This window comes from Rhamphochromis sp. 'chilingali', assembly GCF_963969265.1.
Source record: "Rhamphochromis sp. 'chilingali' genome assembly, chromosome: 17".
NCBI lineage: Eukaryota > Metazoa > Chordata > Actinopteri > Cichliformes > Cichlidae > Rhamphochromis > Rhamphochromis sp. 'chilingali'.
Genome location: NC_137944.1, coordinates 32,746,483 through 32,762,053, shown reverse-complemented (window position 1 = coordinate 32,762,053; position 15,571 = coordinate 32,746,483). Strand labels below are relative to the sequence as shown.

General features: G+C 39.7%; 1 protein-coding gene across 1 annotated transcript in view; it reads right to left on the bottom strand.

The window, feature by feature from the left end:
* Nucleotides 1-227: 227 nt before the first annotated feature.
* cacng7a (calcium channel, voltage-dependent, gamma subunit 7a) overlaps nt 228-15,571 on the bottom strand; it is a 41,108-nt gene continuing 25,764 nt past the window's right edge. Inside the window, exons 5-6 of the mRNA XM_080863292.1 lie at nt 9,582-9,727; nt 228-4,981 (exon numbers count right to left, since the gene is read on the bottom strand). Of these exons, the coding sequence (XP_080719418.1) occupies nt 4,460-4,981; nt 9,582-9,727 (668 nt within the window). The 3' untranslated portion in view covers nt 228-4,459. The remainder of the gene's footprint in view (nt 4,982-9,581; nt 9,728-15,571) is intronic.

Below are 15,571 nucleotides of genomic sequence, written 5' to 3'. Positions count from 1 at the left end.
AACAGTTTTAACAGTGACGCATAACATTTTATTTCCCCATTTTTTCCATTTATTTAACAATCTTTCGATCAATTTTAATTAACAAACAAACTGTCTCCAAACTACTGCTCAAATTCCCACAAGAGTTTTTAAATGAGTGCACATTATGAACAACTAAACACAAAGGAGGCTGGATCCAGGCAAGCTTTATTGGTTTTAAACTTTTAAACAAAACACTGCTGGCAGATTAAAATCCTGCAAATAGTACATTTTCAGGAATATTGAAAACAAAAGTCTCTATTGGAACCAACATGTTTTAGTAATAACATGGCCAATTATTGTCTGATCATGAATCATTAATGTAAACTTTTCCCCTATCATTGATAATGTAAACATATCCAGGGTAACTGGCATAAAGAATATACAGTGAGAACATATATACACCCAAATCACAGTCTGAGGAAACGTCTGCGCTGAATAAAAGAAGTAAACTTTTCAAAAGTGGTTCACGGAATCAGAGCTCTACATCTCTAATGTGATGTCCTCAAAAACACCGTTCTGATTTATTTGTATCAAGAAAAAAACCCTCAGAGGTCAGCTACATAAATATATCTCTGTGTGTGTGTGTGTGTCTGTTTGTGTTAGTGTGTGTGTGTGTGTTTGTGTGTGCTCGCTACACAGCAAGGATGCTCAGCTTTGGCATTTAAAATAAACATCTCAAAACATAAAGCAGAAGCTCTCATAATCAGCTGCTAAAGAATTTTCTATTTCATTTTCACATAGCAAATATTCATAAAATATGCTATTAACACTGCAATTAATTTGCTACAATGTTTTTCGTTAACAGTATCACAGGCTGTAAGCGTAACATTTCTCCCCAGTAGGTCTAAAAATGGCTACAAACAATGCCCTATGCTAGGCATGATTGTTAATATGCTACAAAAACAAGCAATCTTTCTGGTCACTGTGCAACAGGGGAACTTGGATAGGAGGCAAACTGGAAAATGTGTTTCATAGTAACATATTTATAGGTACTCAGAATCAGAAGCTTTATTCAGTTAGTTTTTTTCAATATACCTCTAAATAACCCCAAACAATCCAAATCATTCCAAATAATCCCAAACTTGCTCTCTGTAATATTGGAAGGACTAACATTTTTCTGTTATGCTACAAACTGTAAACATAGGTGACCTTAAATTTTCTATCTTGCTGTTTAAAAAAGATTCATATTATGAGGATTTAAAATGTGCAGATTGAAAGTGTTTTTAAACTTTAAAGTGCTAAGCTAAATACATATTAAAGCACGAAAACCTGGAATCATACCCATTTTTAGTTTGCTCTCCATCCAAGTTTATGTTCATCAAAGCCTCGACCTCCATCTGTTCTTTATATAAACACACTATTTCATTATAACAAACCAGGAAGATTGAGATTCAATTATGAACCTGTCAGTTCAGGTAAGAACACCGTCACCAAAGTGCACCAAAGTTAAACACTGTTAGATCATTTCATTGTCAAACCTCACAGAGCTCACACAATTTAAGCTATCGGGATTCAAAACGCTTTCTCAGTCTACCTAAACCCAGGCTTGTCCTTGTCATGCAGTATCTGACTAAAGCCCCAATCACACAGGCTTAAAGACTGAACATCTAGTAACCACCGCTTACAAGTGAAACATGTGCATTCTCTTACCAGAAAATGTATATTCTGTAATCAGTTACGAGTGGTTGTTACAATGTTGCACTAAAAACCTCCTTGTAGTTGCTAACAGGAAGCTGCAGTCATCTGTAGTTTGCATTAAAAATGCCAATGTCTGCAAACATGTGCCAACTACATGGTGGTGGTACTACTAAGTGGTAGTAAAACTGTGAAGAGTGCGACATAAACCAGAAACAAGAGACCAACGGCCTTCAAAATAAAAGTATTAGTTGCAGCGGGAAGGCACAACTTTTACTTGAAGGCAAACGTTTTCCATTTCTGGTTTGTATTGCCCTTCAAATTCCATGTATTCCACTACAGCTCAGAGAGCAGTTGGCAAGTGTTTGCAGACAAGTTGGTATCTGCCATGCAAACTACAGGCAACTGTGGCAATCTGCTAGCCACCAATGCAATCACAAGGAGTTGTTGGCGCAGCACCTCCTTAGCAATCAATTTCACCTAGTGACAACCAAGAACATTCAGTATTTACCAACTTTTTTAGGGAATTTAGATATTTTCCGTAGTAACCAGAGGTTGCCAGGGCATCACTGACCTGTGTGACCGGGGCCTTAATGACACATCTGTTGTCACTGATGGAAGGTCTGAGAGTTTGCTGCTGCTGTTGCTACATCAGGCTACGTCAGACAGAGCAGAAACAAAGCGCCAAATACAAATCACTACAAATGGAAAGAGCCATCTTCCTTGGATATTTATTTTAGAAAACTGGTAGATAATCAATTATTAATAACTCCATATAAACCAACCAAGTAAAAAAGGCAAGGTAAGTTCAGTCCTATTGGAGTTCTTTTAGTGAATTGAATAGATTCAAATGAAATTCAATCTCCACCTGGTTTTACATTTTCTCATATCTGCATGTAGTATTAAGTATACATCTAAGACAATAAATTCTAAGTTCATGGCGTCAACATTAAAACTCCAAGGCATCCAGTTTGATTGTACCATGGGTGATCACCGCTGAAAGAGACAGTCCCCATTCGCTCAGGTCATGGAAACCTTCAACCTGTGAAGCTCCCACAGATGGTCGTTGACTGTGCTCAGTTAAAAAGTCTCAGTTACATCTTCTGCTTCAGTCTTCAAAATGTTAAACATTCATTCTCAAAGCTTCCAACTTCTAATACAAACAACTTAGAAAATTTGATAGCTAAAACATCTTAAACATATGGGAGAACATTTATTTCAGCAAGATCGCAGAAGAGGGAGAAGAAGATCTGTACATTAGAAGTATAAATCTCTATTCATACACAGTTTACCTCTGGTTGTACCTGTAGGTCATGGTACAAGGGCAAAAGTGATAAGTGATACTGATTATTAATACACTGGGCACTCTGTATCATAAAGATGGTTTTTCATGAACAGGGTTGGGAAGAACTGAAGAGGATGTGGTGGTGTTAAATTTAAATACACCTGGAAATTCCATGTGAAAGCAGACGAAACATTAAATAATGTTGTTTTTTTTCAATAAACACTAATAACATTTTTTTAATATGTTAAAGTAGCTAGGCCTTATTAGAGCTTGTCTGCTGGCTTTTTTACAGCACACTTCTGTCAAACATTTTATTTATTTCTTTACATCTGCACTGTAAAATGATGTGGTAATGCAGGGATGTCTTTTTGTTTTATAGCTCAAACTGGAGATTAGAAATTTCACCAAGGATTTTTCCATTGGCCTTTTGGATTAATATGGGAATCTGTGGGAAATAAAAGTACTTTTATTTACTTTTTTTCTAAACTTTTCTTCCATGAAGATAAATGTTTTCTGAAATTTAATTAAAACTCTTATTTTTTGTTGTTGTAAAATGAAATAAATTACTAAATAAAATCAAGATAATTTTGTTTTAAATCAGAATAAATAGCCTTAAAAATGGTCCATCCTAGTTGTGAAACAGATTTTAAAGATATAAAATAAATATGGTTTACACAATGTGAAAATGTGCAAACAAACATTCAATGGTCAAAGTCCTCCTTTAACTGAGACGACCGGAGTCAAATTTAGATGTATTCTCTGAAAACTGTGAGCTGTGTTAGATGTAACACCCTCAAAAGTCTACTGCATGTAGCTTCCCTTATGGACAAATACCAAAATGTAAACAATAATAATATACATATTTTTTTAATAATCATTACTAAGGTGTTACTTCCATGAAACCAAGATTTATTTCTAAAGTAATCAAGATACTGCATCGACCTTCCCAACCACATTCACAAAAATATGAAAACATTAATTACAAGAAATTTGAGTAATGTTTTCATATGATTCATAATTCAACATTTATCTTGTTTTTGTGAATGGACAGCATTTTGGAAGTGATTCAGCTTCCTGTTTCCTGTGCTGTTTGACACTGTTGCCTGTGTATCATGGCCGTGATGATGAATGTACCCGTCAGAAACCCCACAAACGTCTTGTTGCTACTAATCATCGTATCTCTCACTCCCTCCCATGTTCCCTCCCAGCGTGTTAAAAGTTTTGTTGAGTGTCTGTCTTCATCTCGGGCTCAGCATCAGCAGTGAGTCATCCCTCCGCCCACCTGCTTCTCTTCACCTCCTCCCCTCTTTTCTCTCCTCTTTTTTGATCTCCTTAAACCTCACTTCTTCTACTTCTTTGCTACAACCCTTCCTCCCACACACTTGGCGGGTACGGGATCTGTGTTCATGTGTGTTTTTGTCGTGTGGTGTATAAGCGCTGTAACAGAACCAATCTAACCCCCCACCCTCATCCCCAACCCCAGATGTGTTTTTCCCTCCTGCGCCCTCCATATGTAGCCTAGCATGGCGAGGCGCTCATTCGCATGTGTGCGTGGTAGCGTGGAGGAGGCACGGCAGAGGGTGGCGCCGCCATAGGCAGGGACTGGGGTGCAGGCCCACTCGGGTGAGGGTGTGGCTGAGGGTGGGAGTGGATATGTGAACCCCTGGACAGGGTCGAGGTGGCACCTGGGTGAAGAGGATGTGGATATGAGGAGGAGGTGGAGGAGGAAGAAGCTGGTTGGAGCTGGTAGCTGGCAGCTGATGACGGTCCAGAGGAAGAGGGTGTTGCCTGGGAGCTGCTGCCCCCCTTGGGAAATGGCTGCTGGGGTGGAGTTTGGTTGAGCTGGATGGAGATGTCAGAGGAGACATCGGAGGCACTGCGGCCTCGCTGTGGTGGAGCCCAGGAGTCTGGGTGGAGGTACTGGCCGCTGTAGTCGCTGCAGTCGGACATGCGGGGGCGGTACAGTGCAGGGTGGGGCCGGTAAAGCTCCTCCTCAGCGTAACGCTTCATGAAGAGGTAGACAGACATCACTCCTGCACCCTGGAGACACAAACAAAATACTGCAACGTTACAGGATATCCTGTTTGTTGTTTTGTAGATTCATCCAGTGGTAATATTATTTGGTCTGATTAGTTTTTCTTTCGTTTTTTTTAGGTTTGTTGTTAAGCATGATGTATCTCGCTCTATTAATCTGGCTTTTTAAACACAGTCCTCTGCAGTGATACAGCATGTCTGTCATGCTTTTCCAAACAAAAGCAATGTAATTTTCTCCACAGTCCATCATTGTGGCAATGATGGACTGTGGGGTGGGCCATTTATATGGATACACCGTAATAACATGGGAATGGCTGGTGATATTAAAGTCCTGTTTGTGGCACATTAGTATATGTGAGGGGGCAAACTCCTCAAGATGGGTGGTGACCATGGTGGCCATTTAGAAGTCAGCCATCTTGGATACAACTTTTGTTTTTTTCAATAGGAAGAGGGCCATGTGACACATCAAACGTATTGGTAATGACCACTTGCATTTGTGCATCTTTGAGTGTGATCCTGAGTGAATCAGGGGGACAACGTCAACTTGACAAGTCTATGAATGTCGAGAAAAGTAACACCATTGTGCTGGTCACAGTGCTGACCTGATGTTTCTTTTTGGAGATAAAGTATCTGAATTTCAGGAGCAGAACCATGCCTCCAAACACACTCCTTCTGGTTCTCATCTATATATGTTCCCCCTGTTTGTTCTCATTTACGTGCCCCACCCTCTGTCCCCTTTTCAATTCTTTAACTTCTTCGCTTCTCATTAGTACATGTGGATCTGCCAGGCCCGGGAGCCACCGCCAGTCCCCTTCTAGGTCTTCCCTGAACTGCAGCTCAATTCATGTCCAAGCCATTTACCTTTATCTACTAAAATGCTGTCAAACCTCAAATGAGGACGTGGGCCCAGCGAGTGAATTGTAGCTTGGACACAATGGAGTCTTGCACTGAAAACTACTAATTGACCTCTTGGTTGAGTCCCATCTCTCCACCAGCGATGAAAGAATTTGATATTTGTTTGTGAAACAAGTTTGAGGTCCATGGGAACAATGACCTTAAAGGAGAAGAACAATTCAAATTCAAATTCAAATTTTATTTGTCACGTACACAGTCATACACAGTACGATATGTAGTGAAATGCTTGGACAACTGCTCGTGACCTAAAGAAAACAAAAAAAGGAAAAGGCTATGAATAAGATAGGAAATAAATATGAAAAATTAAAAAGGGTAAATTTAACTAGGAAGGAATAGAATATAAATTAAGGTTAAAAATGAAATAACTGTACAACACAAATTAGAATGAAGGGTAAATTTAACTGGGAAGAATAAGATAAAGATAAATATATAAATTAAAGTTGAAAATAAAATAACTGTACAACAAAATACACAATACACAATATAGAACTATATAAGAATGTATGAAGAAATCTAAATATAAATAAATATATACACAATAACAGCAGCTGTACAAGTATTAACCGGAAATGAAGAATATAGTGACCAGTGTTGTGCAAAACCAAAGTCCAGAAAGTCCAGTGTGTGTGTAAGAACTGTATGTGTGGGTCAGTACTGTGTGGTGGTGTGATTGAGAGACCGTATCGCCTGCTCCTCCTCAGTCTCTCTGTGTTGGTCTTCAGGGAGCGGAATCGCTTTCCTGACCTCAACAGAGAGAACAGTCTGTTGTTGGGATGGCTGAGGTCCTTCACCATCTTCCTGGCCTTGGTCCAGCACCGCCTGCTGTAATTTAGTAGCTTTTCCTTATGGCTAATATTTGTAATCACAGCTCAAGTTTAGTTGCAGGTAGACTTCTTCCCTATCATCTATAGTAAGATATAGAAGCTATGCTTTGGGACTATAAACCTTCATTCAAAAGGAAGAAACGGTAATCATTATGCAGTCCCAACATGCATCAGTGCTGCCACTGCACAGAGGAAGGACCTTGCAGACATAGATGATTGAGTTTGGTGTGGAAGAACTTGATTGGCTTGCACGGTCTATCTGATATCATTGTGTTGATGTTTTTCTAGGATCAACATTGCATCTGACAAATCACATAATTATGATGTCATAGCTTTGCAACTTGGACAATAACTTGCCGATGTCCTTTCATGAAAAATCTTTAAAGAAACAGATCAATCAACGTTTTGTAGATCCAGGAATAACACCAACATGATGAGTATCTCACATCGAGAGCCTTGCACAGAGTCCTGACCTCAACCCAACAGAACACCTTTGGGATCAATTAGAGCAGAGACCAAGCCAGACCTTTATCTCCAACATCAGTGTCTGAGCTCACAAAGGCACTTCTGAAAGAACTTTCAAAAATCCCCAAAGGATTTGAAGCTGTTATAGCTGCAAAGGGTGTGTCGACATCACATCCTTTGTAGCTATAGAATCTATAGATTAAGAATGGGATGTCACTCAAGTTCACATGCAGGTGAAGGCAGACGAGCAAATACTTTTGGAAATATTGCATATATATTATTGCTATCTTTCTTATAGTGGAAGTAGTTAGCTTCTAAAAAAATGTTAAATGATTGAAATCACATGTATAATCCAAAACATACCTACTGGCTATAGAATTTCAGATCTAACTGGCCATATTCAAAACAGCTCTAGTAATATAGTTTAGGATAGACAGCAATGCAAGTGACGCTGATGCATTGACAATGTCTGCCAAAAAAACCCATAAATTAGATGAAGCGGGAACAGGCTCCTCTCTCTCTCCATCCATGACACGACAACATCTGCATTGCCTAAGGGAGCCAAAGAGAACAATGCAGAGTTCCCAGAAAATTCCCATACGCTTAAAGATTTACTAAACACAAGAATCAGCATCATCCTCCCTAAAGTGCAACACACCATAAGGAGGAGGGTGGGGGGATGAAATAAATCCGTACTAATTTTGCAGAGAGTTGACAAAAAGGCTCGGTGCTCCTCAGCGGAATGAGCCATTATCAAAAATGTATTCATGTTTTCACCCGGGCATCCGCTGAGCATTCACAGCTCATTCACTATTCATCCACAACATCATCGCTACAACAACCCTGAAACCTGAATGCTGATGAACGTGTGTGTGTGTGTGTGTGTGTGTGTGTGTGTGTGTGTGTGTGTGTGTGTGTGTGTGTGTGTGTGTGTGTGTGTGACAGAAAAATTGTGTAGTTAAATGTTCTTTGCTATTCCAGCGCAGGTTAGAAGAAGACTGGGGAAGAAAAGAGAAGATAAGGTATGGAAAGAGGGCAGAGTTAAAGAAAATAAATAAAAGGAGAGGAAGTAAGATGAAGGAATGAAGTGATAAAACATGTAAAAAAAAAAAGAAAAAAAAGGGGGAAGCGAGTGAACGGATGATTAGAAAAGAAAAAAAAAAAAAAGAAGAGGATGCCTGAGTGACACATGCATGAGTAAAGATGCTAAGACGGATAAACCCATGTCAAAGGAATGGAAAGACGACAGGTAAATGAGCGAAAAGAGGATTAAATAGGAAAAGAGGGGCAAGACTAATAGAAGATTAGGAGGAGCATGTGATTACAGCAGGTGAAGACGCGATAAAGACAGATGACAGCCACTTTATGGGCACGAAAGATGGGAAACAAGATGGGAGGATAGAAGAAAGGATAAAAATTGGAATGAATAAGAAAAATTTAGAGGAAATGGAGGACAAAAATAAAGATGGGACGTGAATTAAAAAAAAATTAACAGGAGAATCAAAGCAAAAGCTAAGCAAGAAAACATGAGTCAAAGATTTAAGCGAAGACTGGAGGAGAAGAAAACAGGATTATAGACTGAAAGATAACTGAAGAGGGAGGACTAAGATCAAAGAAACGATGGTGAAAAAAAGAAGTGGGAAGGGAAGAAGTATGAAGTAAGAGAGAAGAGAGCAAAGAAGAGAGCAAAAGATGAAGTTAAGCCACACCATGCAAGAGGACAGCAGAGGAGATAAGAAGAAGAAGAAGGAGGGGACAACAGAGGATTAAAGAACTGAAGATAAAAGGAGAGAGAAAGAGACAAGATAAAAGTAGAGGACATATAAAGAGAGAAAAGACTTGAGTTAGGCAGAGAAGAGACAGCAGGAAAAGGGAAAGGAGAAAGACAAAAGGGACAGAGATGAAATGGAAGGAATGAAGGATGAAGGAGGAGTGGAGCACCCTCTTTCTCCCAGTGAGGAATATTTGGATGCAGAGCTGCTGCCCTCAAGTATTCAAGCTATTAACATTTATGAATATTGATGCGGGCAAGATGACGGGCTCCTACGCAGGCACTTTTTAAATCTGTGTGTGTTTAGCTGAATAAGTCTGCATTTTCAGCAAGCGTGCATGCATGTGTGTGTGCGACTGTGTGTGCACATGTTTAGACAGCATGGTCGACATCCAAGCAAGATTCCAAACAATCTCTGCATGAACATTAAGGCTTATAAATGTTGAGCAGCAGCACATTTTTGTGTCACTGGGAACTTCTCACTGTGCCTGAGCACATCTGCAGTGTGTGAGTTTTCCGTTCAGCATGCGATCACTCACGTGTTTGTCTGTGTGCAGCAGCTGTGCGTGTTCGTGCTTGATTAACTCTTTGAGAATGCGTGTGGTGGTGCGTATTAGCGTGCTTCAATCACCTCTTTGAGGAGGAAGGAGGAGGCGGCAAAGGCAAAGGACCAGCCGTAGTGATAGTGGAAGAACTGCTCAGGCTCTCGAGGTCGGTTCATCACCTCATCGTTAATACTGGAGATGTACAAAACCAGACCCACCACCAGACTAAGACCTGCAAGAGCACAAATACACACATATGGTAATCACACAGTGAGAAAGATAGATGGTCCCGCTGTATGATAATATAGCGTATCCACGTCTCCTTGCATAAGTAAAATATAACATCAGAAGATGAGTCAAGTGTTGGATGTTATTCTGAGCCATCTGCTTTCCCCAGAGCAGGCACTGGAACTCCCTTGGGAACAGGGTATTCCTGCAGGCTGGTAACCTCTATAAACACATATCTGCACATGAATATGCAGAAGTCGAATGAAAGGGACATGATTTAAGTTACAAAAAGCTTTCTGGTTTTTGTTTGCAGTCTGCTTGTCATCACATTTGAGTAGGCTGCAGTTAGATGCTGGTACTGTGCAGACCCTTTAGGAAACACAGAAGGTGTTTTATTTTTCAAAAACTTAATCTCAAAAACATGGATTATTATTTGACAGCGTTAAGGTTTTATTTGGTTTTCTAATATATAGCTTATATCTGCTTTCATAAACAAACAGCAGAGTACGGAACAGGAAAACTTGACCCAAACACCTTTAAGATCACACGGAACACCTAGCTGTAGATAGTTGTAGATAAGCAGGACTCGAAACTCAAAGGGATTAAGTAAGAGAGGCAGATTTATTGCACTGTAGAAAAACTAAAAAAAAAATACAAACTAAGAAAACGTAATCTAAACTGGAACCAAAGGACGTGGAAGCTAGGAAACAATAAACAGACAAACTAGACGCTAACTATGAACACCAGGGAGCCCAAGGACCACAAGAAGGACGCACAGCAATGTGGGACAACGCAACAACTGGCAGAGGAAGACAGAGGACTAAATACACAGAGGATAACGAGGGGATGGGAAACAGGAGGGAAACACAGCTGGAAGTAATCAGACAAAATGAGACAGGGAGGAAGCAAAACTGAATACAGTTGTGAAACACAGGATGTGAGACTGTGAAAAGAAAACAGGAAACAAGACATGACAGACTACATATGAAATGTGGACACAGGGGAGGCAAGGACACAGAACCATGAAGCATACGACATCAAAGAATTATAACTGAAACCAGAATTTACAGAGCCAGTGCCATGACACTATCTACTGTTAGTCTTTAACCTCCTAGGACCCGAACTCTTCCACAGCATGCAGTTTTAATTTCTCTTTGATATTTGGGCATGAATGTAAAAATAAAGAATTACCAGATTTTTTTTACCTTATTTTTCTTTTTATGAAAAGTCAGAGCCACATATGAGGATATTCGTTTAAAATTTTGATAGAACAGTAGCAGTATAATGTCCTCGTAAGTGGATATCAGGCCCTTGTAGAGCAAAATTGAGTATTTTGGTCTAAATAACCCAAAATGTGATGTCCACATATGTGGACGCCAGGTCCTAGGAGGTTAAAGTTTAGATAGCCTCTGTTTGAGACACAGGGTGTGATGTACTCAACATGTGTAGATGCCATAGGATTGTTTATACATTTTAAGTTTCTCTTTTCAATTAAATATGGGGTTCAATGTATTTGCAAATCATTGCATTCTAGTATTAGTTCATTTTACACACAGTTTTTGAAGCAGTCATGGTCCTACAGTGGATTCATTAGCTCATCTCCACTGTGGAGAATAGTTAGGAATTAAAAGTATAAATGGATTAAATAACATATCTAAAACACATACTTCTGTTTTTTGTAATAAAACGTGACCACAATGACTCAAAAATGATAACAGCTCCTCTGTGACCTTTACTGTCACCTTTTAGGGCTCCTGGAAATTAGTGTAGCCAAGAGGTTAAGATGAGTTTATTCTGACAATTAAAATAATGGACTGTCACTGTAAACACAGTAAGACAAACAACTGTACATACCAATGTTTTGGACAGGGCATAATATACTATAAGACACCACTATATACTCATCTAAATGTGCAAAGTGTATCATTTTTGAGTCAAAACAGTTTCATGTTAAATACAAGAGCAAAAAGAAAGAAACAAGCAGCTTATGACATTTAGTTCTCTATCCTTCATAAATGTTTAACAAACCTCCAAACTACAAATAACCAGTAAATCAGGAGGGGCGAGGCTAATGCTGCATTCCCCGGTTACCCTGAAATACTAATCCCATCTGAATGGGCCTTTCTTCTTGTTTGTGCGTGTGTGTATTTGTGTGCATGTGTGCACTTTGTAGCTGGAATAGCTAATGATAATGTGTCCTGCTTGTACTGTAAATAGGCTGAGAAACAAGCTGTGCTGTGGCAAACAGAGATAAACAAGAACACAATCCCACAAACACACTTCGTATGGGAGAAGCGAAGCCTCATTAGGAGTGCGTCAGTTCCTCCCCTGTCGACAGACTAACCACAGCAACTGACCTGCAAAATCCTTCAACAGTGAAACCCTCTCATTCCAAACACAGCAAATGATGCAGATGCTTCCACTTAAAATCACCTTACAGCTCATTTTCTCTAAAAGTGTCACCGGCGGATTCATCTCATTGACTGTGCTACATAACACTGAAATAAATAAATAAATATATAAACGTAGCCTACATGGAGCTTCCAAAAATGTGTTAAGCCATATTTAGGCTGCTACACTGACATGTCACAGAGACTCTGTAGCTCAGCAGATCTGCTGTGCTCCTCCTTAAAAATGTAAATGCATGTCGGACACAGCTGCACAACATGATGTCATGAATTATCCTATCATTGTTTTCCCCTATGTTGATGATTGACACAGCTTACAGTGAAGACAATATTATTTAGGGACATTGTAGCGATTGACCCAACAGACTGCAACAATTTGAGGAGTGTTTATTGCAAATCGCATAAAAATGCTTGAAAAATACATGACAGGTTCAACACCCACTTTAGCTTTTCAGCTGGTCTCACACACACAACTTCCTCCAGCTCTCCAGCTTCACTATGTAAAGGGAGAAGCCTCGTTAGTGAAATCCCCGACACCTGTCCCTCCAGCCTCCTTGGCACTGCCTCACTCCTCCCCTGCAGCTGAGCCAGGGACCACACCTCCGCCACAGATATATTTATCAAGCAATAGATGCAACCAGTGCTGGTCACACACTACTCCTGACTGAAAATACATGTTCACTAGATACTTTTTCTTTGTGTAACAGACTAATATCTAGGATACAAAATAGTAATTGACCTTTCAATTTCAAGAAAAGATAAAAGTTGACAAGAAAAATCCAACAAAAGACAACAGGGTGCATGATTCAGACTAAACAAAAAATGACTGACTGGGTGTTGAAAGCATCCCACCTACAGAAAAGTCAGTACATATCAAAAAGAAAATTGTTATCATATACTGTATTTACAGGCAACAAGACTTTGGTGAGTACTGATCTATATTGTGATATTTTTAAGTTCAACGTCAAACCGCTCTATTAGTGGAAAACGAAGGACATTAGTCTGAACACTGTATTTCCTTCATTTGGCCATCAGATGGCAGTGTTGTGAACAGAATGCACATCTCAGTAAAAGCCTCCCAGACATGTGGTGCTAGGACCCATGAACACACATGAATGAGCACACACACATTCATTGGAGAGGAGGTGGAGAAACAGCAGAGAGGGGAGAAAATTACTGGAGGAAGGACAGACAGGAGAAAACAGAGGAAACAGCTGGTACACAGTCACCATGTTATAACCTCAGGCTGCTTTGTGACTGATGGCAAGTTTTCACAAGACAAATACACACATGCTGATTTTCTGCAACCGCGTGATGTCATTCTCACTGATATGTGGAGCGTGCTCTTTTATGGCAAACAACAAGAGAACAGCGCACAATAGAAGTGAGCTTAAGTGTCGTCAATTTGCTGTTCAGAAGTGAAACTGGCAATCATCAGCCATCGATTTCTCACCTAACGCTTTCAGCCGTGAACAACAGGACAGAAATCTTCTACTTCTCAAAAGAAGCCCAACAATTGTTGTTGATTTTTCTTTTTTTTAAGCCACAGAACGTCAGCAAAGGTGAAAAGAGGCTGTCAGGGTTTATTCTGAGAGTCTGTTTTCCAAACAAACAAACATAAAACTAAAAAACAGAATAAAAAATATAAAAACTGATCCTCTTTCAGATGCTCTTAATAGACCTTTTTTTCATTAGTAGACTTCAAATTCCCATTTAAAGACCACATAATTATAGAGTTTCAGTCTTAATGAAATGTGGCATCGACGAGATGGTCATGAGACCAGTTACGGCTTGGAAATGTGCAGCTGAGGAAAAGATAGACGCAGAACTAGAGGCAGCTACAGATCCTGAGTTGGGAGTGACAAGGACGGAAAGGATTAAGACAACTCTGGTTGGACTCATCAGCTGCAAGAGAGGTGTTGTTTAATTAGCTTGGACACATGGAGAGGACAGATACTGGGTATACTGGGAGAAGGATGTGGAAAAGCGAGTTAGAATAGAAGAAGACCGAAGGTAGTTACGAGATGCGTTGACAGACGACATGCATGCAGGTGTAGTTTATATAAAATAGAGGTGTCACAACACCCATTATTTTATGAAGCCTTATTGTTTGAAGATTTACTTTATTTTCACTTAGCTTTTAGAAACAAGATGCGATCAGCGACAAACATGAAAAGGGCTGAAAATCCAAAGATATACAAACTCATCTGGCCATCACTCATCGATCACAAGGCGACCCTAAAGCATGCCCTCCTTTATTGACCTAAATAAAGGTCAAGGTCACGGGAACTTGAACTCATCAGACGTTTTTAGTAAATGCACCTATGGGGTGAATTTTAAAATCCTATGTCACCAAGTTATCACATTCACAGACTTGGGTGTCCACTGTGCTCACCCACGGACACACTGGGTGATAACACATGATATATATTTATAAAAGGGAAAATAATGAAAACATATATATATAAAAAAACAGCAAAAACAATGCGTATTAATGCAAATTCTATCATGTGTGCGTACACATATTTCGTGTTTGGTAATATGTGTTTCATGCACAGATTTGTGTGTTTGACTCGTGTCGATGCATAAATGTGTTTCTCCTTGGCTTGGCGACATTCCTATGACATCATGTGTCCAGTCAGCACTCCACCATGCTAAGCTGGCATCTGCGAGGTAAAGCTCCCTCATGCACGAAATAATAAAAAAGGAAAGAGAAACAGGAAGGTGATGTCATCTTATCGGCTCATAGTAAGAGAGAGAGTGACTTCAAGCAAAACGAAATCTCAGCAACTAATGGACCATCCGAGGAAACTGAGCAAAAACGTCACCCGGCCTTCCTGCAGCGACACGAGGAGGTGATGTGATGTCACCTTGTTGGCTGCACTGACTCTTAAAGCACAACTGAGACACTAAGCTCATTAAAACAAAATCCTGCTGGACCCTCGTACAAAGCAGTTCTGTTTTTCATACTGTTGATCCACATTTGTTTTTAATAGATTGAATTTTTACTCCTACCTGTTTTCTCAGTGGTTTGTTTTAACACATTAGGAATACTGACCACTGATCAGTGTAAATCATTTACAGATATTCATAGCTGTACTTGCATGTGCATGTTAAAGTGAGATTTTAGTCTAACAAAGGTGGTTTTATTTTTACTGTCATTACTCTTTAGGTCACCATACAAGCAAATAACTTGGTCTGCAGTATTTTACGAGTTTACAGCAAATTTAAAATCAATGTCACATTCTCACTCAGTCTTTTACAAGATGCTCTAAGTGAGATATAGATTAACTGGTAAAGGAAAACTAAAATCACAAAGGAAAATGTGTCAGTCACAGGAATTTACAAGTCTGCTGGAACAAACACTAGTGTGCTTTCCAAAACTCCCTTATCCGGCTGCGGGACAGCATCTGAACTGAATGCACAGATGTTTAATGTAC